The sequence below is a fragment of the Odocoileus virginianus genome, chromosome 19 (assembly GCF_023699985.2).
Source record: "Odocoileus virginianus isolate 20LAN1187 ecotype Illinois chromosome 19, Ovbor_1.2, whole genome shotgun sequence".
Lineage (NCBI taxonomy): Eukaryota > Metazoa > Chordata > Mammalia > Artiodactyla > Cervidae > Odocoileus > Odocoileus virginianus.
In genome coordinates, this window is record NC_069692.1 from 9,834,217 (window position 1) to 9,859,728 (window position 25,512).

Here is a 25,512-nt window from a genome sequence, read left to right on the forward strand (position 1 = left end):
CTTCCCAGACACACCCAGAATAACATTTGACTAAGCCTAGTCATCCAGTGGCCCAGTCAAGTTGACACACAATTAATCATCATACTCACCAACTATTTTTCAACAAATTTATGTTGAGTGGATGCTTACAGTGATTTCAGGTACTAAACCAGTGGAACAGTGACTGTTCATATTAATACATTAACATATGTAATGCAGTTCAAAGCTTCATGAGGTTTAGAAAGAAAAGGGAAACCTTAAGATCCAGCTTCACTGAGAAGGTTAAAAAGGAAGAGCCTGCTGAGCAGTGAGGTTCAGATGAAATCTAAAGGGCAGGTGGAAGAGCAGGAGGTGACCAGGCGCAATTCTGGGGGAGGCAATGCCAGAAACGGAGGCACAAACCCTGAGGCAGAGAAGCCTGGCTTCTTGGGAGAAAGCAGAGGGAAGGAAACGGCAGCTGTGAAAAGAACGATAAGAGAGGCAAGTCCTCACTGACCAGGTAAGAAGGTTTTAAACCTTAAACCTAGGTTGCCTTTTTTTCAACCTGATGAGTTATGCCCTTTCATGAAAATGCTTAAGGCAGTCAGGAGCACCCTCCCCACAGCATCTGTGACTCCCACTCTGAGGAATCCCCGCATTCAAGCTAGCTCAGCGAAGAGAGAAAACATAGCTTCAGAACCGGTTTCAGGGCACCAGACAGCTGACAGAGGGAATCGTCAGCCTGGGACCATGAGCCTCAGTCTGTTTCTTTGTGTCTCCATCTGACTTACACACATATTCCCAACGACACCCCTTCTAACACCATCTCGTCTTCATCACGCCAAGGATTCATGCCCCACATCAATGTATTTTAATATACAAAGTTAATTTCATACAACATTTACAGTCACACTGTGTACAATATTTCTAATATATAATGGAAACCCTGGTCAGTGGACACAGCAGTTGCCTCCAGAAAGGGCACTAGCTTGGAGCACAGAAATGGGAGGGAAACAAACTTGTCACATTTTTGTGTTTGTATTTTTCTATGAATCTGCAACGATCTTGAAGCATATGAAGAACCATTTATCTCATTTTCAAAGAATATGATGATCATATCTGTTATTTGCATTGGTTCAATCTCTATCCTTTTGTTTCTGGCACAGACGGCTAGCTGCCTACTGTAACATTTCTTCCCTTCCTCCCCCACCAGAAAATCCTAATATTATGTAGGGTGGTCATGCATCAGATAAAAGACCACACTGGAGGGCAATGTGGTCATGTGACAAGTCCTGAACAATGATATGGAAGCAGAAGTGTTGTGTGGGTTGTGGGAGGGCTCCTCTGAGAGAGCTGACTTCACCAGAAAGTGAACCTTCTTGTGTTCCTGTCCTGCCGTCAGCTTGCAAAGAGTATATGATGTCTATAAACCATAGTCATTAGGACCACAAAGTGCTGCTGAAGTCAGCAGAGCTGCAACATTCCTGATGACTGTGGACCCACCAAAGACCCCCAGACCAACTCTAATTTCCTTCATGTATGAAAGAGAAATAAGCTAGATCTTAATTGAGTCACTGCTGTTTTGTTGGGTTTTGCTTGTTGTATGTGTGTGTGGTGTTAGTCACTAAGTTATGTTGGACTCTTTTGTGACCCAGTAACTGTAGCCCACCAGGCTCCTCTGTCCATGGGATTCTCCAGACAAGAATACTGGAGTAGGTTACCATTCCCTTCTCCAGGGGATCTTCCTGACCCAGGGATGGAACCCAGGTATCATGCATTGCAGGCAGATGGTTTACATCTGAGACACCAGGGAAGCCTCTGTTACATGTAGCAAAGTCTGATTCTAAATGATACATGGGTCATCCTTACACCCATTAAAGGAAAGAGATTCTCTGCCACATACCTAATAGTATGAACATCCTCCAAAGTGGTATGTGATCTGTGCAGAGCTTAAGGCCACATATGAAAGGTAGAACAGAGCTATCAGAATGACTTCAAGAATTATCTTTCATTTATCTCTTAAATAAACTATTTTTTATAGAATACTTACCTATATTCCAGGTCCTTTGAGCAACTATGTTGAAAGCTGAAGCTATAATAAAACCAGCATAACACTCTTCCACGAAGGAACTTTGAATCTTGTAATTTCTGCAGTATTTTTGCCATCGCAACATGAATAACAGAAGTGAAGTACTATACAGATGTTGAAAAGACCAACCATCTTTTGAAATCCTCAGAATACAGAAAATTTTCCATACAACTCTACACAGAAATGGATGATTTTCCACAGAATAACCTTTACTACTAATATTTATCTGCTTGTAACAAATAAGTTTTCAGGAAAATGGGCAAAAGTGTGAATACATGTTTGAGAGCTCATCTCTTTATTTTTTTCCCCCTGAAACTTAAACATCAAGTTAGACTTAGTTTCACACATTCACATCTTTAAAAAAACAATCTGACAGTTCTGGTCCTATGAGAGATGGTATAAGCATACCTTTCCTTGTCTCTCTCACTGAATTCAACTATAGACCTTGTACAGAATTCACTGACCAACTATCTGAAGATCCTGAAAAATAAATGGTAGCAGAAGACCTGGGGAAAAGACCAGAATCCAAGGTATCACCAAACCATCCCTGAGGTTCCCTAGAGTTCTGCCCTTCAGTATGACCTGGCCTTTTTTTTTTTTTTTAATGCCCCTCTAATCAACTGGCCTTCTCTCAAAAAGCAGCGGAAAAGTTGGATGTACAACTGAGTGCAGACAAAAAGAGTACTCAGAGAAGATTTCTCTTTCTAGTCAAAAAATCAGAAATAGGTACTCTTTTAAAGATCACAGAGCAGGTAAATTCACTATTATTTTCCATTCTCTCCAGTCCCAACCCCCAAGCAATTCTGCAGTGGATGTCAGAAGGATGGTCACCGCAGATAACTAAATCTCTGAGGGATGAAAATCCTTCTTTTCCACCAAAGGAGTGATGGTCCCAAGATCATGGGTCAAATGTCTGGTTTGCATTTTTTTCTCTCTTGGCCCCATGTGCAAATGCATCTGGAGGAAGTACACAGCAGCGGGGAAACTAAAGGCCCAGTTTTCTGGCAAGTGGGCTGGAAAGTGTGAACCCCAAGAAGAGAAGAAATATCAGAAAGATCACAGGGGAAAGAGAACTCAAAAAAGCAATCTCATGAAGTTGTTTATGAACTCTGGGACTCACCTCTGGGCTATTCATGTATAGACCTGATTTTAAACAGCATAACAAAGGATTGAAAATGGGTGGTACACATGATGAACAGATCCAAACGACACCATAAAACCACAATCCACAGAAGGTGGGTCCAATTTTCAAACTGCTGGCACTAGTGGTAAAGAACCTGCCTACCAATGCAGGAGATGTGAGAGACATGAGTTTGATCCCTGGGTCAGGAAGATTCCCTGGACGAGGGCCTGGCAACCCACTCCAACATTCTTGCCTGGAGAATTCCATGGACAGAGGAACCTGGCAGGCTGCAGTCCACGTGTTCCCAAAGAATCAGACACAGCCAAGCATCTAACCCTTTCACTTTCAACCAGGTTGAGTGACTCTAAAAAACTAAAAAGAATATTATTCATCTGAGGATTTAACCAAAACCTAGAATCTTCTAATACTCAAATATCCAAAATAGATGGAAAAATTACTCAGCATACAAAGAAAAAAAAATGTTAACTCTCAAAGGAAAAAATAATCAACAAACACCAATCCCATGATGACACATATAATGGAGTTACTAGATGAAGACTTAGAATCAGCTACTGTACTACACTGCAATCTATAAGGGCAAAACTTTGAAAGAAAAGTAGAGATAGAGAGTCTTGGCCAAGAAATAAAAGCTGTAAAGAACCAAACGGAAATTTTAGAACTGAAAAACACAATAACTGAAATAAAATATTTAACAGATGGGCTCAAGAACAGGACAGACATGTAGGAGCAAACAGTCAGTTAAAAGATAGATAATTTTAGAAATTAATCATCTGAAAAGAAAAAAAAGACTAAAAAACAGTTAGAGCCTCAAGGACCTGTGGAACAATACCAAAAGGCCTAACATTTATTTCAACAGTATTCAAAAGAGGAAAATTTTTAAAAATCTGGAGAAATAGTGGCTAAAAAATTACCAATTTTGGTACAAGAAGTAAACTGACAAACTCAATAAGCTCAGCAAATGCCAAGAAGATACAGGAAGCAAAATTCAAAAAAATTTTAAGATGCTGAAAACTAAAAACAAAGAAAACATCTTTAAAGGACTCAGAGAAAAACAACACATTACATACACAAAACATTTCAAATGATTGCAGATTTCTCATCGGATGGAAGAGATGCCAAAATAAAGAGAAATGGCATTTTTAAAGGGTATAAGGAAAACAACTGTCAACCCAGAATTCTGCAACTGGTGAAAATATCTTTCAGATATGAAAATGAAATAAAGGCATCTCAGATGAAGGGAAAAAAAAGGTCTCCAGCAAAATGCTCTAAAAGAAATGCTAAAGGCAATTCTTTAGCTGGAAGGGAAATGATACCTTAAGAAAAATCTGAAACATCAGAATGAAAGAAGAGTAAGAGAAATGGTAAGCATCTGGGTAACTATAATAGATTGTCCTTTTCCTCTTAAATTCTTTTAAATGAGTATGACAGTTAAAAAATTATAAACATTACATTAAATTATTACATCAAAAATACTTTCCAAAAAATAGCTAAAAAACAAAGAATTCTATCTTTTAAAAAATGGGCCAAAGATCTGAATAGACAATTTTCTACAGAAGACATATAGATGGCCAACAGGTACATTAAAAAGTCCTCAATATCACCAATCATCAGGGAAATGCAAATCCAAACTACAATGAGATGTCACCTCACACCTGTTAAAATCACTATTAGCAAAAAGACAAGAAATAACATGTGTTGACAAGGATGTGGAAAAAAGAGAACCTCATGCACAGTTGGTACAAGTGAAACTGGGGCAGCCACTATGGAAAACAGTATGGAAGTTTTTCCCCAAATTAAAAATACAGCTACCATATGCAGAAATTCCACGACTTGGTATTTATCTGTAGGACACAAAACACTAACTCAAAAGGATATATGCACCCCATGTTCACTGAGACATTATTTACAATAGTCAAGATAGGGATACAAACTAAGTGTCCATCAATGGATGAATGGATAAAGAAAGTGTGGTGTAAATATATACAATGGGATATTATTCAGCCATAAAAAAGAAATCTTGCCATTTGCAATAAGCTGGATGGACCCTGAGAGCATTATGCTAAAGTGAAGTCAGACAGAGAAGGACAAATACTGTTTGATCTCACTTATATGTGTAATTTTTTTTAAAAATGAGCTCACAGATAAAGAAAATAGATTAGTGATTGCCAGAGGTGGGGAGTAAGAAATGGGCAAAAAGGGTGATGGTGATGAAAAGGTACAAACTTCCAGTTATAAAATAAGTAAGTCCAGGGGATGAAATGTACAGCAAGGTGACTATGGTTAATAAAATCCTACTGCAAGTTAGGTGGCTAAGAAAGTACACGTGAAAAGGTCTTATCAGAAGAAAATAAATTTTGCAACCTTGTACAATGATGGATGTTAACTAGACTTACTGTGGTGATCATTTCACAATATATACAATATTGAATCACTACATTGTATATCTGAAACTAGTATAACATTGTGTCAATTATTGTTGTTCAGTTGCTCAGTCAAGTCTGACTCTTTGTGACCCTCTGGACTGCAGCACACCAGGCTTCCCTGTCCTTCACCATCTCCCTGAGCTTGCTCAAACTCATGTCCATTGTGTCGATGATGCCATCCAACCATCTCATCCTCTGTCACTCCCTTCTTCTCCTACCTTCAATCTCATCAAGCACCAGGGTCTTTTCCAATGAGTTGGCTCTTCGCATCAGGTGGCCAAAGTACTGGAGCTTCAGCTTTAGCATCAGTCCTTCCAATGAATATTCAGGGTTGATTTCCTTTAGGATTGACTGGTTTGCTCTCCTTGCAGTCCAAAGGACTCTCAAGAGTCTTCTCTAGCACCACAGTTCGAAAGCATCAATTCTTCCATGCTCCGCCTTCTCTAGGTCCAACTCTCATATCCATACATGACTACTGGAAAAACCAGAACTTTGAGTATGTGGACCTTTTTTTAGCAAAGTGATGTCTCTTCTTTTTAATATGCTGTCTAGGTTTGTCATAGCTTTCTTCCAAGGAACAGGCATCTTTTAATTTCATGGCTGCAACCACTGTCCACAGTGATTTTGGAGCTCTAGAAAATAAAGTCTGCTACTGTTTCCATGTTTCCCCATCTATTTTCCATGAAGTGATGGGACTGGATGTCATGATCTTAGTTTTTTGAATGCTGAGTTTTAAGCCAGCATGTCAATTATATCTCAATTTGTAATACATAATAGTCTCATTATGTAATACATGCAAGAAGATGTAAGTGGATGTAATACATATAACAACTGTAACATAAAAAGGAAAGCAGTGAGACCCATACAATGGTAAGATTTCTGCATTCCAATTGAAGTGGTAAAATGTTCATTTTAAGTAGATTAAAAGGTATGTATATCATAATTTCCAGAGCAACTAATGAAGTCTACACAAAGAGATATTGTCAAAAACAGAGAGATTAAAAGGTAATAATTAAAACATTCAAATAATACTTAAGAAGGCAGGAAAGAAGAACAGAAGAATGAAAAGTAGGGAGGATAGACACCTAATAATAAAATGCTGGACAGAAATTCAAGCCTATTAATCACTGTTATCGACTCCACAGACTGTAGCCTGCCAGGTTTCTCCATCCATGAGATTTCCAAGGACAGAATACTGGAATGGGTTGCCATTTCCTTCTCCAGGGGATCTTCCTGTCCCAGAATTCTGACCCGTGTAACCCACAACTCCCGCACTTCGGACAGATCATTGACCACTTAGCCACCTAGGAGGCCCACATTAATAATCACATTAAATGTAAATGGTCTAAACAGAGAAATCAAAAGACCAGATGTTGTCAGAATTTGGCTACAAGCAAAACTGACTGATTAAATCATTACTGCTGTGAAGATCCTAGGGAATGTAAGCCTTAACGTCTGACTCTTCTAGTACCATTTCCAGCTCTTTCTTTTGACTTATGTCAACGGGTCTCTCAAATCAGTAATATCTCTGATATCTCTATGTTATTTACTAAACTTTCTCATTTTCCCAATTCCTCAACTGAATTTTCCCAGGACTTGGAAAAACATAAATTAAATTCCTGTATGAAGACAACTTTTTCCCCTATGACGTGTACTGCACTGAGACAGATTTGCTGAAGTCTTCTAGTGTTAGCATTTTTTGTATTTCTCTTTGCATGTCCTATAGGGTCTTTTTTCATGAAGGTAGCTGCTGTATTACTTGGCACATAGACATTCATTATATTTATAACTTCACTCAGGATCATACCTTTCAACACTATAAAGTATATTTTATCTCATTTAATGCTTTTTGGCATGAACTTTACATTTTCTGATGTCAGGACAACCCTGTTTCTTGCTGTTTTCATTTTCTCATATCTTCATTTCTAGTCTTTCTGTAACATTGCTTTTTCAATATGCAGCACAGTATGCTTGTCTTTGTGAAACAACCCCAAAATAATTTTATTAGTAGGTGAGTTAATCTTCATTCATATTTATTGATAATGACCAATTTGCTCTTAATTCTGTCATTATGTTATACTTAACATACATAAAAATTAAATATAAGCAAGATTTTGAATAAGCAAAAAATTTAAAGGCCCATAAAAACACTCGCTAAGTTTCAGTTTTTTTGGCTCTTGGTACAAGATCTTATTGTTTTGCTGACTAACCAGACCTGCCACTATTAGTAACAATAACAACAATCTCATAGTTTCCAGATTATTGGTTAAAGAGATACCTCAATTTGGATAGGTAGATGGAAAAACAAAAGGAGGCTAGTGCAGTACTGCCAAGTTAAACCTGAACCTCAGATGCAACACTAAGACAGATGATAAACTCACTCTATAATAATCTTCCCAGCTACAGGAAAGCACTACTTAAACAAAAGGGCAGAATTTTTTAAACTTGGATTTTAAAATGGATTAAATAGATTGTGATTCATTAGTGCATCACAACTAATATTTTTTAAAAACTGAAATGGGATACTACTAGAGTAGCAAGGCAAAGTACACGACAAGGCAAAGTAGTGTATTATGAAATTTTGTTTCAATTACCTAAACATATTAGTTTGCTAAAGCTGCCATAACAAAGTATCACAAAGGGTGGCTAAAACAACAGAAAATCATTTTCTCACAATTCTAGAGGCTCAAAGTCCAAGACCAGGATTTCAGTTGGTAGGGCTGCTTACATTCCAAGGCTTCTCTCCCTGACTTGTAGATGCCTATCTTCTCCCACAGAGTCCAGTCTCCTGTTTTAAGGACACTAGTCGTATTGGATTAGGGGCCATCCTAAAGACCTGATTTTTACCTTAATTACCTCTTCAAAGACTTTATCTCCAAATATGCTTAAATTCAGAGAAATGGGAGGTTAAAGTCTCAACATGTCATTTTGGGAAGGACACAATTCAGCCCATAACAATATACTTATACATATATTATGCATGTATATATATAGTGAGTTACAATCAAAGAAGTTTGAAAACATTTTAGAGGGCTCTGAATAGATGTTTTAAATGTATTTTAATATATTACAAGCTTTAGGGGCCCAACTCTAACGTTATGATGGAGCCTTAGGCCTCCTTCAGTTTCCAGTTCTTAATGAGACAGTCTAGAATTTAACTACTAAAGAGCTACTCATAATGTAATCATGATAAAACTCACAGAATCATGTTCCTATGAACATGTAAGTACTTTTGCTAATGTCGTTACTTAAGCATTACCTAAATATTAAAAATATAATAGTTGTTAGGTCTAGAGTTTATTTACATTGAACCTTTGATAATTACATCTCCATGTTTTTAGAGAACATTATCAATTACTATTTTGACTTCCCAAACTACCTGGTTAAACCACAGGAGCTTAAAGGCACAGTGTCTCCCCTGTCTTTAATTTCAAAGGCCTCGAGCCTCTGAAACCAGTTTAGTTGATGGCTAACTTAGATATATCTTCAGGGCCTGAGGAAAAATATTGATGTTTTAAATTCTCTAAATTCATTTACGGCAACAATAATCCTTTGTTTTAAAATGTACTATACTACATACACTCAGTTAGATGGGTAAAAATTAATATACAAGCCATAAAATAGTTTAAATAGCACTTTAAGTACATAAAAACCACACTGTATATTTAGGCCTCATGTCTAAAACAATTTCTTAATAATTTAGGGTACCAACAGTCCCAAATTAATCCTGCTGTATTGCAACATGTCTGCTGATCAATTCTAGCTCCATACACTGTCAACGTGTCTGTTGAGTTAGCTTAGTAACATAAAATAAATCATGATGTAATAAATAGACCAAATCAGGCCACCTGGAGTCTGTAACACTATTTGATCATGTCAGTTTTGAAAACCATTGGAAAATAGTCCAAATATTTGTCTTGTCTGAGTCCTGATTACTTCCAAAGTCAAAGGGCTGGTTTCACTGGACTCTTTAAATCTTTTATCTTCGCATTTCACTGCACTCACCCCAAAAAGTTTAACTCCCCAGGGCATACCTCTACCTTTCTTTCACACACTTCCAAGCCCTTACACACTTGGAGCAGAGTCCTGAGAAGCAAAAAGCTTTCCTTGTTCTTTTTCTCCCCACAGACATTCTTTAACCTCCACCTGGCATTCTGTGAAAATCTATGAAAGATTCAAAGGTCATATGATGTCAGTCGAGTGCATTTACATGAATCTGAGACTAAAACATAAATCTGTTTCACCCAGAGCTAAATATAGGGTTTTTTTTTTTTTTACTATAAAATTCATAAATTTAATAGGTCACACAATCATGTTTGATTTGCTAACTCAAAAATTCAAGAGAGAAGGGAGTGATAAGTACACTAAAAAAATAAGTACTTCATAATCTTTCTAGCTATGAGTTCTAACTCTACATATAAAAATATATTAATAATAAGTTGTAATAAAAACCTGTTTTATAATATGTAATTCAAGGAAAACTAATATATACTCTTTAATATCTAAGCAAAGAGGTAAAACAGAAATCATATTACAATGGAAATGTAAGTACATTTAGAGCAAGAATCTTATTCATTGAATATCCCCTGTACCCAGAACATACCGAGTATATAGTGGATTCTGAATAAATATGTTAAAATGTAAAAGAAATAAATGATATCATCACTCTATATTATAAAGAAAATAAATGAAGCCAGTTAAGAAAATCTCACTCAAATGAAAAGAATTGGTGGCTTCACTTCTTCTAGACACCAAGTTTTAGAGGCTTCATTCTATTATTTCATATTTTCCACACTTGTCCAAAAGTTTGAAGGACATCAGAACACAAAATGAAAAACCTCAAAGCTATTTCTCTCTTCAACATTTTCTGTACTCCACATCAGTCAGTCATGTCCACCTCTTTGCAACCCCATGGACTGTAGTCTGCCAGGCTCCTCTGTCCATGGGATTCTCCAGGCAAAAATTCTGGAGTGGGTTGCCACTCGCTTCTTCAGGGCATCTTCCTGACCTAGGGATAGAACCCAGATCCCCTGCACCGCAGGCAGATTCTTTACTGTCTCAACCACCAAGGAAGCCTGTACTCCACATCACCAGTTCTCAAATTGAATTCATCTTTCTATTCATTAGAACACAGCATTTTTTTTGTTCTGTGCTATCCTGTGTTATCAAGGCAACAGACAGATATGGAGGCATATGGCTGCACATCTTCATTATGATGGCCTTCACATCAGTGAGATTTCACATTCAATAATATATCAGTTTCTCAAACTGTTGAGGCAACTCCAGAGAACTGTGTGCTCAGCTGTTATCATGTCTGACTCTTTGGGACCCTATGGACTGTAGCCTGCCAGGCTTCTCTATCCATGGGATTTTCCAGGTAAGAATTTCTTCCTCCAGTGGATCGGCCTGACACAGGGATCAAACTCACATCTCCCGCATCTCTTGCATTAGCAGATGGATTGTTCACTACGGAGCCTCCTGGGAAGCCTATACTAGGTGAAAATTTTCTGAATGATTCATTCTGGTACAGTTTACATTGAAGAAAAAGAGGAGGTTTAAGGTAACTTTCCTTCATAGTCATCAGCCTCGTTTCTTTTCTTTCCCTACAACACATTCAACTAGGTCTTGGCATATCAAGACAAACATCTGCAAAAGCACATGCCCAGAAGCTCATTTCTCACATGTAAAAGTTAACAGGCTCACCAAACCTGATATAGATAAATCACCATCACTATCTTAGACTGGATCTAATTGCCAAAAATGTTGAGAAGCAGTATCTTTGAGAGATTTACTTATAGGTCACATTTATCATTTCATCTTAAAGACGCAGAAGCCATGTAAACACAACTTAATTATAACAGACCTATCAGCTAGTGCTTTCTACCACTGCATGAAGAAATACAGCAAAATGGTAAGCTGGGAAATAAAATAAGTGTGATTCGTTTTCTATGTAGATTTTAACTCTGAAGAGTGATTTATGAAACATTATTTTAATATTGATTATTGAAAATTCCTGATCTAAGTCAGAGGATATCCTTGAAAATTATAAACATTAAATGTTAAATCAGAGGACATATAACTTAGACAAAGGTAAGCACCTCAAAAGCAATCTGGGCTATGGACAGAAAGATACTGACTCTCCTATGTGTGAGGCATAAATTCTTCTCCACGTCCTACAAGGCAATCCTACCTGCAGTGATGCATACGTGAATATACAGTGAGAACCAGACAGGAATTACTACCAATGAATAAAGATTCTACTTCTCTAAAGTTTTTTTAACTTATTTCTTTATTTATTTATTGGCCGTGTTGCACAGTTTATGAGTTCTTAGTTCCCTGACCAGCAACTGAACCTGAGTTCTCAGCAGTGAAAGGGTAGAATCCTAACCCACTGGACTGCCAGGGAATTCCCTTAAATTTTTTATTTTTTAATTCTGATCACATCTATTGTTAAACTCAATTTGCACCAAGATTAAGCACCTCTCAAAGGTTATCCAGCAAATAAATAAAACGTCATGGCATGCCCAGGCTTAAGCCAAATTCCATCATTTCTGACTATATGCCATTACACAATACAATATAATGGTGTATGAAGTCAACTGAGCTTCAGCTTTCAATGTGAGTTTACTTTCAAGAAATTACCATAAAAGGGTAAATTCTTAGACTAATGCTCAAACTACCACTTTAAGACCTACCTGCTTTAAAAATTGAGTTCTGCTTGAAAGACCAAAAAAAAGTTCTTAAACATGGTTCATTTATTCATTAAATATTTAATGTATTCTGCACTAAGGATTACAATCCCTGCCCTATGACAATCAAACTCAAATAAAAAATACACTGCAGTAAATACTAAATGATGTGCTACAATAGACTATATAAAAAACAAAGGTATTAAGCATGATAATAAGACTAAGATAATTAGGAGTCTTCCCTGAAGAGATCATAACTAAATCAACTAAACATTTTAATTTTAATTGTAGGAATTACACACAGACAAAAGGTATTAAGTAAGAGATTCAGCAAATATATTTTAAGTGGAAAGCTAAACTGGGGAACTAATGAGATAAATTTGGAAAAGATAGTAAACCTAATTGACAGATTGATTTTACGCTCAACATAACAGGAAATAGATTAGAGGGGTTGTCCCAGGTGGCAGAGTGGTGAAAAAAATTTTGCCTGCCAACAGAGACAGAAGAGATTCGGGTTCAACCCCTGGGTTGGGAAGATCCCCTAGAGAAGGAAATGGCAACCCACTCCAGTAATCTTGCCTGGAAAATTCCATGGACAGAGGAGCCTGGCGGGCTAGAGTCCAAGGTATGCAGAGTCAGACACTGAGAACACACATAATAGGAAATAATCCCATACTACAGATACTCGGATAACAGAAGCAGAACATGAAGAACATGCTAACTGATGAAGGTATTTCTTTCACATCTACATGTAGGACAGACTATAATATTGAAAATAAAACCACAAAAACTGTCTCAGTTACCCAAAAAGTAAGGGATAAAGGTCTGTGTGAGAAGCTGAAGAAGGCTTAGTGTAGCCAGGTGACAGGCTAGGTGGGGTGTTACAGGAGGGACATCTATTAGTGTCTCTTTGTAGCCAAAGTTACCACAAAAACCAACAAAAATTCCTGGGCTAGAGAGAAACTTAAAGGCCCGGAGGTCTTCAGAGTAGGGTCCTTCAAGAAGATACCACAACTATAATCTCAATGGTTCATATGAAGATACTCTTATTTCCATGAGGATCACACAGTCTTAGGATTGTACAAAAGTAAAACATTCCATTAACCACACCAAAGTCGGCCACCTGAATTTTAAGTCCAAATTGATACTATGAAATAAAATTCAACTACAAGTTCAAAAAAGGTGTTCCTAACACACTATGGTGTTGGAGAAAACTCTTGAGAGTCCCTTGGACTGCAAGGAGATCCAATAGTGCATCCTAGAGGAGATCAGTCCTGGGTGTTCATTGGAAGGACTGGTGCTGAAGCTGAAACTCCAATACTTTGGCCACCTCATGCAAAGAATTGACTCATTGGAAAAGACCCTGATGCTGGGAGGGATTGGGGGCAGGAGGAGAAGGGGACGACAGAGGATGAGATGACTGGATGGCATCACCGACTCGATGGACATGAGTTTGAGCAAACTCCAGGAGTTAGTGATGGACAGGGAGGCCTGGCCTGCTGCGATTCATGGGGTTGCAAAGAGTCAGACACGACTGAGCAACTGAACTGAACTGAACACATTAATGCCACCCACACTTTAATGCCTTTGGTGGAAGATCTCTGTGATACTATTATTCTTAAGTAGAAGCTAATCCTTACTCATGAAGAGCACTGAAAATATATCAAGATCATAAACTCTTGATGTAAACAGTAATGGCGTAATGACTCTTGCCCTGAGATTGCCTATTCCATCAACCCACTTGAAACAGACACCATCCTCAGCGACTTGAGGAAATTCAAACAGCAAACAGGTTATACCACTCATGTGATTCTTGTTAAGATGCTACCCAGTACTTGGTCATGAATTATAGCAGGCAGGTACACTTGCAATAAATTGTTTTGTCACATCAAATTTTCCCTTTTTTTCTACCTAAAATAGGCCCCAACCTGAAGAATAGAAAGAAAGAAGGAAAAAAGAAAAAAAAAACCAAGCTAGCAATTAAAATCACTAAGGAAAGAATAAGTGGGAAATATTTCAAACTTCATAATGCTTTATGACCAGAAATACTAAATGATCATAGGTAAATAAAACTGTCATCATAAACATCAAAAAGAACTCACAGGAACTATAATTTATTAAATCAAAGAAATCACACGTTTTCATATGCCATTAATAACGATGAACAAATTACCAGGCAACACAGTCGGGGAGAGGGGTGCTGAATCCAGTTTTTGATGGAAAAAAGTGTCTAGTAAAGAGAATTCCAAAATGAACCAACAGGCCTCCGCGCTGACTGATGGCATTTTCCACGTACCAAATTCAAAGGAAACGTCAAAAAGCACACCCTTACACAAAAGGAACCATCCGCAGACAAAGCTGACTATAAAAAGAGGGTGACTGCTAAAAAGCCAATAAGCAAATTTATACATGCCGAGGTGTTTTTTCATTTGAGAGAGATCTTGGGCGTTTAATTACCTGTGAAGAAAAAGGAAACAGATAGATCTGAAAAGGGGTCTCTTGCACTTGAATTGCCCTTTTAATGAAAAGGAGGCGAGGTCTTAGAAAATTCGTTTCTAGAAGGCCCGATTCAAAAAAATCTGGCTCTCCCCAGAGCCCCAAGTCTGGGACAGGATGGTGCACCAGGCCACGCAGCGCCCGAGGCTGAAGCCACCGCCAAGCGCGCTCAGCCTCTGAACCGCGTCCCTCCAGAAACCCAGAGGCCTTGACTTGCAGGTTGCTCACGTGACCCGCCACTCGGCACGTCTGCGCCCAGGCTGGACCAGTCGGGCCACCTCGCTCCCACAGCAGCCTCCGAGGATCGGCACCCCAGAGCGGACCTCGTTACGTGGGTTGGCACCCCTAGGCCCCCAGCGGGCAGCCCACCTGCTACACTCACAGACAACAACCGTTCAGGCCCTTCGCTGCCACTCCTTTCTCTGCCCCGGCTCTGGCTTTTGGAGAAGCCGAGAAGTATTTAAAACAAGTTGTACATCTCCTGCGTTCCCCAAACGAGATGCCGAGGCGCGAGCCAAACCCCCGGCCTCCCACCACGTTCCGGGGTACCCGCACCCGCGCCCCCGGCGGCGCCTCCGTTAGGCCAGCGCCGAGGCTCGGGGTGGACTGGGTGGCGCCCCGGAGTTCCCCCGCTGCCCGCTGGTCGGCCTGCCCCCCGGGGGGGGGGGGGGGGTCCCGGGGACCGCGGGCGGAGGGGCGAGGCGGCGTCCGCGGAGCCGCCGGAGGAGGGTCGGGGTGCTGCTGCCCGTGAGCCGGCCGGAGACGGGGACCGCGGAGGGGCGGGCGGGCTCACCTTGTTGAGGTGGGGGTTCCGGGTGACGGCGTAGCCGCGCTGGGGGGTGTGGCGGCGGCGAGGGGTCCCGGGCTCCATGGCGGGGGGCGAGCGTGCGCGGCGGGTGGGAGCGGGCCGGGAGGCGGATGCTGCCGGGACGCCGGCGCGGAGTGCGGCGGCGGCGGCGGCGGCGGCGCGGAGAAAGGGCCGGGGGGCGGGCGTGGGTGGCGAGAGGGGGTGGACGCGGCGGGAGGAGCCGACGAGGAGCCGGTGTCCCCAGCCGGGCCGCCAGCGAGAAGCGCTGAGTCATGGCAGGCGATCAGGCGAGCGGCGAGCGAGGAGGAGGAGGAGGAAAGCGAGGCCCGGGTGGCGCCTTTCCTTTCCACACGCCCAGGGTCCCCCCGCTCGCCATCGGTTTACAGTCGCAACCGTCCCGGCCCATCCCTGCGTGCGGGACGTGCTTCCCGTGGAGCACCTAAAGGGCGGGGGGCAAGGTCAGGCTCCCCCGCCCGGCCCGGGAGTACCATCACCCCTGGCCGAAGTGCCCCCCGCAGCCGCAGCCGCGGGGAGGTTGAGAAAGGATGGGAAACCCAGAGCCTCGGGCGGAGGACACAGGCTGCCCCAGAGGGAGACCCCTGGGGAGGGCGGGGGAGCTCTTTGCAAAAGACCTCAACTGACCGATGACAATTAGACTTCATCTCTAATTCATCTAATTCATCTCAGCGTCTCCTATCAGACGCTTCCAAATGCTCTATTCACAATTCTGGATGCCTGCCAGGGCCGGAGGAAGCTTCCAACCTTGACCCAGAAAGCCTCGGCCCCGGGTAGAACTGGGAGAAAGGCCAGAGAGGAGAGTGCCATCCCTGGGAATTTTATTTTAGTGCTTTCATGAAAAGACAAGGTGCAAATGTGAGATCCCAATGAACAGTCACGTTTTTCTTGTGTACGTTGTTCCTAAAAGTTCTGGAGACCAGGATGTTTAAGAACCTGCCTCTGAATGATGACAATAAAGCCCTCAATCTTTAAAGGCTTCAGTTTCTTCTTTGGTAAACCGAGAAAGTCAAAGATCTCCCAGCGCTAGAATTCTGTTATTGATATTTATACTTTTAAATTTCAAGGAATGTTGAAGTAGTCATATCACAGGCAAAAGTGGTGTTCACACACTAAACGCTTCCTGTGCCCCAGTTTCCTTTTCAGTTAATAGGATGGCTAGTTTCTGCCCTATTCCTACCCAATGGTTTTATAAAGAGGTGTGTTTGGGATTCAGTATTTGATTTTATATCCCACTTGAGTATTCGTGCCTGGAGAATCCCATGGACAGAGGAGCCTGGCAGGCTAGGGTCCATAGGGTTGAAAAGAGTCACACACAGCTGAAGGGGCTTAGCACAACACAGCAACACACTTGATTTTATATATCCATAAACTAGACATTCAACCAAAGAGTTTTATTTCTAATTATGTTACGTTTCCTTATCAGAAAGATTTGTTACGGTAGTGTTTTTTGCCACAGGTATATCCAGCAGTTTCTTAGTCCTGGTCTTTAAATTATCTAGAATCAGTTGCTTTTTAATAGGGAATATTTGTGTCACAGAATTCTTTTGATTCCTTGTATTTCGGTAACACTTTTCACTGTAGGTTCTATAATATATAAATAATTCACCCAGCAACATCTGAGAAGAAGGTATACCTTACAAAACTCACTCTCTTGAATTAACTCAGGCACATTGCAATTAAAAGTATTTCATGGAAGACAAAAACAGTTCAATGACAGGCCTGGAAACAAAACACTTTGCTGAAAAAGAGACAAAAATGTGAGTACAACAGAGCCTTATTACAACACAGCTCTTAGTACATAAATTTACACACATTATCTGTCTAGGCCTAGTTCTGTGATATATTTACAGATAGAAAAGCTGATGTAAATATAGAGTAGTCCCAAAAAGTGTGGGCTTGTCCCCGAAGCCATTATTACAGAGGGATTACACGATCCTGCCGATGCAGGTAAAGTTCACATCGTTCTTCCATTACATTTATTTCTGTCTTGAAAAGAGCTCCAACCCTCTAGGGATGAGGCCTAGCTGGGGAAGCCATTTTGTATATCTGTGTGCAGTACCAAAACTACTGGAAAGAACCTATTTTTCCACCTAAATGTCAACTAGGAAGGACACCAACTTTTTCAATCCTTTTTAAAGATTGTAAGGTTAGGTTTTATTGCAAAAAACATGTGAAAAAAAAAAACAGAAAGAAAACTTCTGTTAGAATTTTCCTTGTGAGAAACTACAGTCACTCTACACACAGTTGATCAAAGAATGGGTGTGATTCACAAACAAGGGACTAGAGTCTGTAGTTTCTGATGCTCAGTGAGAATACTATATCAAAATCAGATATTTTTGTTGCTCGAGTTTGATGCACAATGAACTGTAATCATATTTAAGTATGATTACAGCATTCCAACCTAATGTTGTTGAGGTTTCACATAGAGAAAATTCAGGAAATACCTAAAAGTACATGTAACATTTCAAATATAAGTTTCATGAGAATAAAAGATAATCTAATAGAATAAAGATGTAGCTCTCTGATGGTCTGTGGTATTAAGTGAATGATTTTGTATTTCTTCACACAAAAATACATTACTGTTATATAAAATAAGTTCCCCCCTTTTTTTTTAGTTGAATATCTTAACATGCCTGACTCTTGGTTTGTTTCTCTATGAAGCAAAAAACTTTGACCTTCTAGGGTTCTAATTTTGAGAATTCCAGTGTTCAATATAATAAGAGAAGGTCTACCAGAGTGGCTGACCCTAAAAGTTCAAAATCAAAAGTAGGCCACTGGGGGACTTCCTAATACAAGGCTTAGACTGGGCTTAGACTCCTAATACAAGGGGGCCCAGGTTCAATTCCTGGTCAGAGAACTAGATCCCACATGTCGCAACTAAGAGTTCACATGCCAAAGCAAAAATTGAAGATACCATACTGCGACTAAGACATGGCACAGCCAAGTAAATAAATATTCTTTAAAAAACAGACAGCTGACTCAAACGTGGCCAGCCCCAGGGTAACTGGCAACCATGGCGAGAGATGATTTTTTCCCTACATACTGCAGTGAGATCAGGACTTGAATAAGTGCTAACATGGAGCTGGCAACAGTTGACCTCTACCCATCTTAGGTTGTCAGCTGGGACTCTAAGAAGATGACATACTAACAAAAGAAAAAGAGTTTGTTAAATAACACAAAACACATTATTCAGGAGAAAACTGAAATGAAGAGTGGCTAAAGCAAGTAGCCTAGAACTGCAGCCTATACATCATCTTCAACAAAGAACAATAAATCGGTAGAGAAATGACAAAGGAAAGCAGTTTTAGGCTTCCAAGGGCGGCAAACTAGGAATATGAGTACATGAGGAGAAACTAATAGAATAAGATTTGTTCACAGATTCCTCTGGTCCTCATATTTTGGGGTGACAACCTGGCTTTACCTGACTCTAAGGAATCCCTGATGAACCAAGCTCTTAGTTATTGGTATTTGAGTGTTATAGTAAGAGGTGAAATGGGTACGTGAGTCATTTCACTAGAATGTTTTAAAGAGATGTATGCTTATTTTGGTGGTGGTTTAGTCACGTCATGTTCGACTCTTGTGACCCCATGGACTGCAGCCCTCCAGGCTCCTCTGTCCATGGGATTTCCCAGGCAAGAGTACTGGAGTGGGTTGCCGTTCCCTTCTCCAGGGGATCTTCCTGACCCAGGGATCAAACCCCTGTCTCCTGCTTTGCAGGTGGATCCTTTAGCAACTGAGCCACCAGAGAATCCTTGTACCCTTATTTTAATCTATTTGAAAACAAAAGTCTACACAAAAGCCCCATCCTCTGAGGCAGTGGTCCCCAACCTTTTTGGCACCAGGGACCAGTTTCATGGAAGACAATTTTTTCACAGACTGGGATGGGGGGATGGCTTCAGGATGATTCAAGCACATTACATATATTGTGCACTTTATTTCTATTATTACATCAGCTCAGGCATTAGATCCTGGAGATTGGGAAACCCTGCTCTAGGAGGACCCTACAGAATGTCTAGAGCTCCACAGAACACAACTTTTTTTGAAGAAAGTAATATCCTTCTTTATTAACCTTGAAAGCATTATCTCTACTGTTAGGAATAATGTAATACCACTTCATTCTTATTTATATAGCAATCATTAAATATATATGAAAACATATACAAAAATATAGATACTGCATGGTGACTTCATAATTTTGGAGTAAATCCATAGATTGAGTCAGAATAAGCATAAATCATTTATAGCTTAACTGTTCATTTATACCTGAAAAAGTTTTCATTAAGCACACTAATAATTTTCAAATGATATAATAAAAATATGCTTGCAGTATTTGGCTGAATTACATTTGGGAAAAAGAAGCTAGCTGTTTCACCTATTTCAATACTAGTATACTCTGGATCATATTATACATGTACAGAAACTTAGAAGATCATAAATCTCCCAAGAAGAGACATTACTTAGCCTGTGTCACTGATATGTATCTGTAAAGCATTTTAACACTGCAAACATCAGAAGTTTCAAGATGCGGCACTGGAAAAGGTATATACTCCACTACAGTGATGCTGAATACTTCTTCACAATGCCTCTTCATGATGTCAATCAACTGGAAGTGGGAGTTTATCAATGAGTTGCTTGATATCCATCACTTCTAGGCGACATGAACTGGGTTTTTCAGGTTACATTGGCTGGATTTACCAATGTTTTTAACTTTTCTACAGTAAGAGAACTGACTATTAGAGAAACTTAAAGGAAGTAATCTCCATGACCCTGAAGACAGAAACTTCTTTATTAGCATCACTGTTAGGACCCTTGTTGGAAGTTAGCAACTGAACACAGTGTTAACTGCCTGTTTCTGCTGAATGGTAACAGTGGTGGACAAAGATAAAGCTCCTACCTGAAAAAGATCCATCCAAAATGATAATCTTAAAAGGATTAAAGGAATAGTCTTCTTCACCTCTTGCTCTATCAAAGCTTTTACATTTTCTGCTGCCTATTTAATTCCAAGTTTATCCTCCTGTGAATCAAGCCCAATAATATCAAACCAAGAAGGCACAGCCATGTTCACATTTAACGTAACAGATTAACAGATGCATGCAGGTAGATATATTTGATATGTGAACTTCTGATACCTGCAAAGGCTTCTTGCCCCACCCACACCCTGTATCTCCCCACCACAGCAGTGGGCTTTCCGGGGTGAGCAGGGTGGGGAACTAAGCCGACACACCTAAGGCTGAAAAGAAAGCATGGTCCAGCCTCCTGCAGCCCCAGTTTAAAAATCATGGATCTAGGCCAGTGGTTTTCAATCTTTTTCCCATATTAGAATCCCCTGGGGAGATTTAAAAACACTCTTGTTGATTTCATTGGTCTGGGTGGTAACTTTATCACCAGGATTCTGTGCCCCAAGGTCCCCAGATGATTCTAATTTGCAGCCAAATTAGAATTCCAGACCCCAGGTTTAGAAGAATGTTTATCTTGCTTTTGCTCGCATCAGAATCAGTTGCAAGGCTCCTTAAAGCAGGGCTCCACCCCTAAAGTCTCTGATTCATAAAGTGGGAAGTAGAGCTCCAAAAGTTGCATTTCTAACAAGATCCCGGTGACGATATTGATGGTAGCCAAGGGACCACATTTTGAGAACCAGTGGTCTAGAACAGCGCTATCCAAAAGAAATGTAATGTAAGCTGTATATATAGTTTAAAGATTTCCAAGTAGCCAAGTTTTTAAAAAGTAAGAAAAAAAGTTGAATTTTATTTTCATCATATATTTTATTTAACCTAATACTATATCCAAAATATGAGTATGTCAATTTATCAATGTAAAATTAATGACATGTTTTACATTTTTCTTTTGTACTGTCTTTGAAATCTAATGTGTATTTTATACATAAAGCACATCTCAATTTTGACATCAAATTTTTATCAGAAGCACTCATTCTCTACTTGGATTTTATAAAATTTACAGTTGAAATGGTAGATGCATATACCCAAGTTGCTGCAAACATACTTGAACTTTTTAAATACTAAATTGAGTTTTATATTTAAATTAAAACCTTCTTTTCCATACTTGAAAAATTTAAGACTACTTGGTCTACTGAAGGTTAATGATTAACATTTCCTACCTGGGACTTCCCAGGTAGTCCAGGATTGGGACTTCATCTTCCAGGGCTGGGGTTGTAGTTTCAGTTCCTGGTGAGGGAGCGAAGATCCCACTTGCCTTGCAGCCAAAAAAACCAAAACGTTAAATGGAAGCAATACTGTAACAAATTCAATGAAGACTTTAAAAATGGTTCACATAAAAAACAACAAAAACAACAACAAAAAACATTATTTATTTGTATAGGCAGTTTCCAAATTGGTAATGAATTATGTTCCTAAAGTTCATGTGTAAGTCAATGATTTAGAAATCATATTGCATTTTTCATAGCCATAATACAACAAATGCTTCCATGCTAGCTTTAAAAGCCCATGTATTCATGCTTAGACATTCAGTCATGTCCAACTCTTTGCTACCCTTTGGGTTGTAGCCTGCCAGCTCCTCTGTCCAGGCAAGAATACTGGAGTGGATTGCCATTTCCTTCTCCCCTTAAAAGCCCATTAACACATAATGTTGGAAATATCATGCAAAGAATAAAAGAGTCTCCCTAAAGTTTTCTAAAAATAAAATATTTCTGAATAAAATGTCTGACAAGTTCCAATTTAATACTCCATGAGTAGAGTTATCCTTATATATACCCTGGGGAAATAGAAGAATAATATAAACATTTCTCAGTAGATATGAACTATGTCATTTGCTTTAAAAGGCAGAAACAACTCTAGGCACATCTGGTTTGAAATAATAATTGGTCTATCTCACTGCATACATAAAGGGCATTCACACAACCTGGGCCTTAAAAAACCCCGCAGGAATATTCCCAAATGCAAAATATAGTTCAGATTTTCTACCCTAAAATTAAAGTCTAGCTCTAAATTTAAATGCTCTTGCTCAAAATTCTTCAACAGCAACCACCTCACTCCTAGTAGAAGCCAAAGACATTAGCTGACCTACAAGGCTCCATAGAAACTGTGCCAGTCCCTTTATCTCTGTGGCTTTATTACATTTATCTCCCCCTCCTCTTTCCTGTTGTTCTAACTGACTGTGACTGTCTTATTTTTTCCCCAAACAGCATACACACATCCCTGCCTCGTGGACTTTGCTTTTGCTAGTCCTTCTCTGGAGCACTTGTCCCCCAAATATCTACATGGTTCCCTCAATCCTTTCAAGTCTTTGCCCAAGTGTCATTTGTCAGCTGAGGCCTTCACTAACCACGCCATGGAATACAGTAGCAATCGCTATTCTTCCTTCACACATCTTCTTTACTCTCTATAGGTCTTCCTTACTTAATTTTTCCTCACAGAACTTTTTATATTTAAATATAATATGCAATTCACTTATTAGTTTATCATCTCACCACAATGAATGCTCACATGTCAACTCCATAACAATGGTGATTTTACATCTTTTGGTCCTTTCTGTGAAACCCATCACTTCTTTGTTCCAGAACTCCACATAAACAACTTTTCTAACTTATTTCATGATCTATTTATTCATACACACTTTTCTCTCACAAGTATTTATTTGACTATCTTCTTAAAGTCTTCTGTATAAAGGGCATAGATCCTTTCCTCTTTGACAAAAGATTTATCTAGAAATAATTAATAAGCCACCAGAATTGGACGTAGAAAATTGAACATTTCAAATAATCCTTGGTTTTCAAACTGTTCTTGAAAATTTTGCTTACTACATTCCTACAGAATGGCATAAATTTGATTGAGACTGTTCTCTGATGAATACTCATTTGGATTGTACCATTGTATAATGTTTTAGCACCTTGTAAAATTACATCTACTCTCAATAAAATTTCCATGCATTAATAGCATGTATTGTATTATTTGGCTTCCTTGGTGGTTCAGTTGGTAAAGAGTCTGCCTGCAATGCAAGAGACATGGGTTCCATCCCTGGGTCGGGAAAATCCCCTGGAGAAGGAAATGGCAACCCACTCCAACATTCTTGCCTGGAGAATCCCATGGACGGATGAGCCTGGCGGGCTACAGTCCGTGGGGTCACAAAGAGTAGGACATGACTGAGTGACTAACACACACACAGGTGACTCGAGTGGTGAAGAATCTGCCTGCCAATGCAGGAGATGCAGGAGACATGGGCTTAACCCGAGGTGGAAAGATCCTCCTGGAGGAGGAAATGGCAACCCACTCCAGTATCCTTGCCTGGGAAGTCCCATGGACAGAGGAGCCTGGTGGGCTGCAGTCCATGGAGTCACAAAGAGTTGGACAAGACTCAGCACACACGCATACTGTATTATTTTAAACGTAAAGTTACATATGTTATGAAAAAGACCCAGCTCAATATTTTTGCTATTCATTTTCATTGAATTAATATTTTACTACTTCCTTACATTTGCTTTACTCAATCTAGATAAAAACTACCTCCCATCATTGTCATTGCTTCCAGTGAAAAGGAGGTAGGTTAGAGTAGTTGACGGCTGTCCAGACACTTCTCTTTGTCTCTCTCTGTTCAAGTACTCACAGGCTCTCTCCACGGGGTCTCAAATTCTGGGTTAATTTGGGTCCTCACAGCATGGCAGCCTCAGGGCAGTCAAACTGCTTATTTGGAGATTGAAGACTTCCAGAACAAGTATTCCAGGGTAGAAGAAAATGCTCTTCCTTTTGGTTATTTACCCTTGTCACATCTCCATACTCTTGTGATGTAGTCACAAAAACCCATCTCGATGGGAAGAGTGCCAAAGCCACACTGGAAGAAGAGCAGGTATGATAGGAGATTTGCTGCAACCATTTGGAAATACAACCTGCCACATAGGAGTGCGAAGAAATCTATTAGACTGCTTGTTCCCATCACTTTTTTTAAGATACTAGATCATCTAAAATATGCAGTGGGTAGTACACTTGATACACACAAGTTATTGACATAGACTGAAAATGTACATAAGGAAAGAAGTTGAGAAAAATTTATTCCAGAAAAGTAACCTAGAGAATAAGCCATAGTTCAGTTTAGATACAGACCCCAACCCTTACTATATCTTCAGTATATCAGATGTTGGAGTCACCGATGATTATCATACACAAGATTTCAAAGTGCTTTCTAAAATTGTTTTTAATGTGATTTAATGTGGTATATTTTCTTTTGATATTTTGAAAAATGACAGTTTATAGAAAATACACATATTAGTGCCAGAGTATTAAATTAGCTATAATACACTATTCTACAATACTTTAATTGTCTTAAGTAGTTAGGAGGTTACTAAATTAGGCTCATTTCATAGACTGTTAACAAGGAGCAGTAAGAGAATTATATATTAGAAACCAAAGATATTGGGGCCTATTAGGAATCATGTATTGGTTTAACTGTAGTCAGAATATCATATTAAAAGTAATACTGGGGACGTCCTTGGTGGCCCAGTGGTTGGGACTTCACCTTCCAGGGCAGGGTGGCAGGTTGAAACCCTGGTTGGAGAGCTAAGATCCCACATGACTCAGGATTAAAAAACCAAAACATGAAGCAGAAGCAGTATTGTAACAAATTCGACAAAGATTTAAACCCTGACTTTAAAGAGTTGCAATTCAGCCTACCAAGGTCAGGGTCTACCTTTAAAACACAGAAGTAATACTGAATACTAAATGGATAGAGGTTTTTTTGTTGTTGCCTTTTTTTAACTTGGAAAATTCTGCTCCCAAATTGTTGATGATTTGTTTTAGTCTATAGTTCTGTAATGTATGAAGTTTGTATAAAGAGTACATATTACTTTTACATTCAAAAAAAAACACAAAACTTTAAACTTTGAAACATACCCAGTGGGTATCTATAATTAAAACAATATA

General features: G+C 39.5%; 1 protein-coding gene, 1 long non-coding RNA gene and 1 pseudogene across 2 annotated transcripts in view; all 3 read right to left on the minus strand.

Annotated features, from left to right (window-relative positions):
* ME1 (malic enzyme 1) overlaps positions 1-16,152 on the minus strand; it is a 197,130-nt gene extending 180,978 nt beyond the window's left edge. The window contains exon 1 of the mRNA XM_070449842.1: positions 15,593-16,152. Coding sequence (XP_070305943.1) covers positions 15,593-15,670 — 78 coding nt within the window. The 5' untranslated portion in view covers positions 15,671-16,152. The remainder of the gene's footprint in view (positions 1-15,592) is intronic.
* On the minus strand, positions 14,402-15,558 carry LOC110128216 (uncharacterized). Its single transcript, XR_002311083.2, has 2 exons — positions 15,182-15,558; positions 14,402-14,760 (listed from the first exon to the last, which is right to left on the minus strand). It is a non-coding gene; the product is annotated as an uncharacterized lncRNA (long non-coding RNA).
* A 4,068-nt stretch (positions 16,153-20,220) lies between the features above and the next one.
* LOC110128233 (acyl-protein thioesterase 1-like) overlaps positions 20,221-25,512 on the minus strand; it is a 29,488-nt pseudogene continuing 24,196 nt past the window's right edge.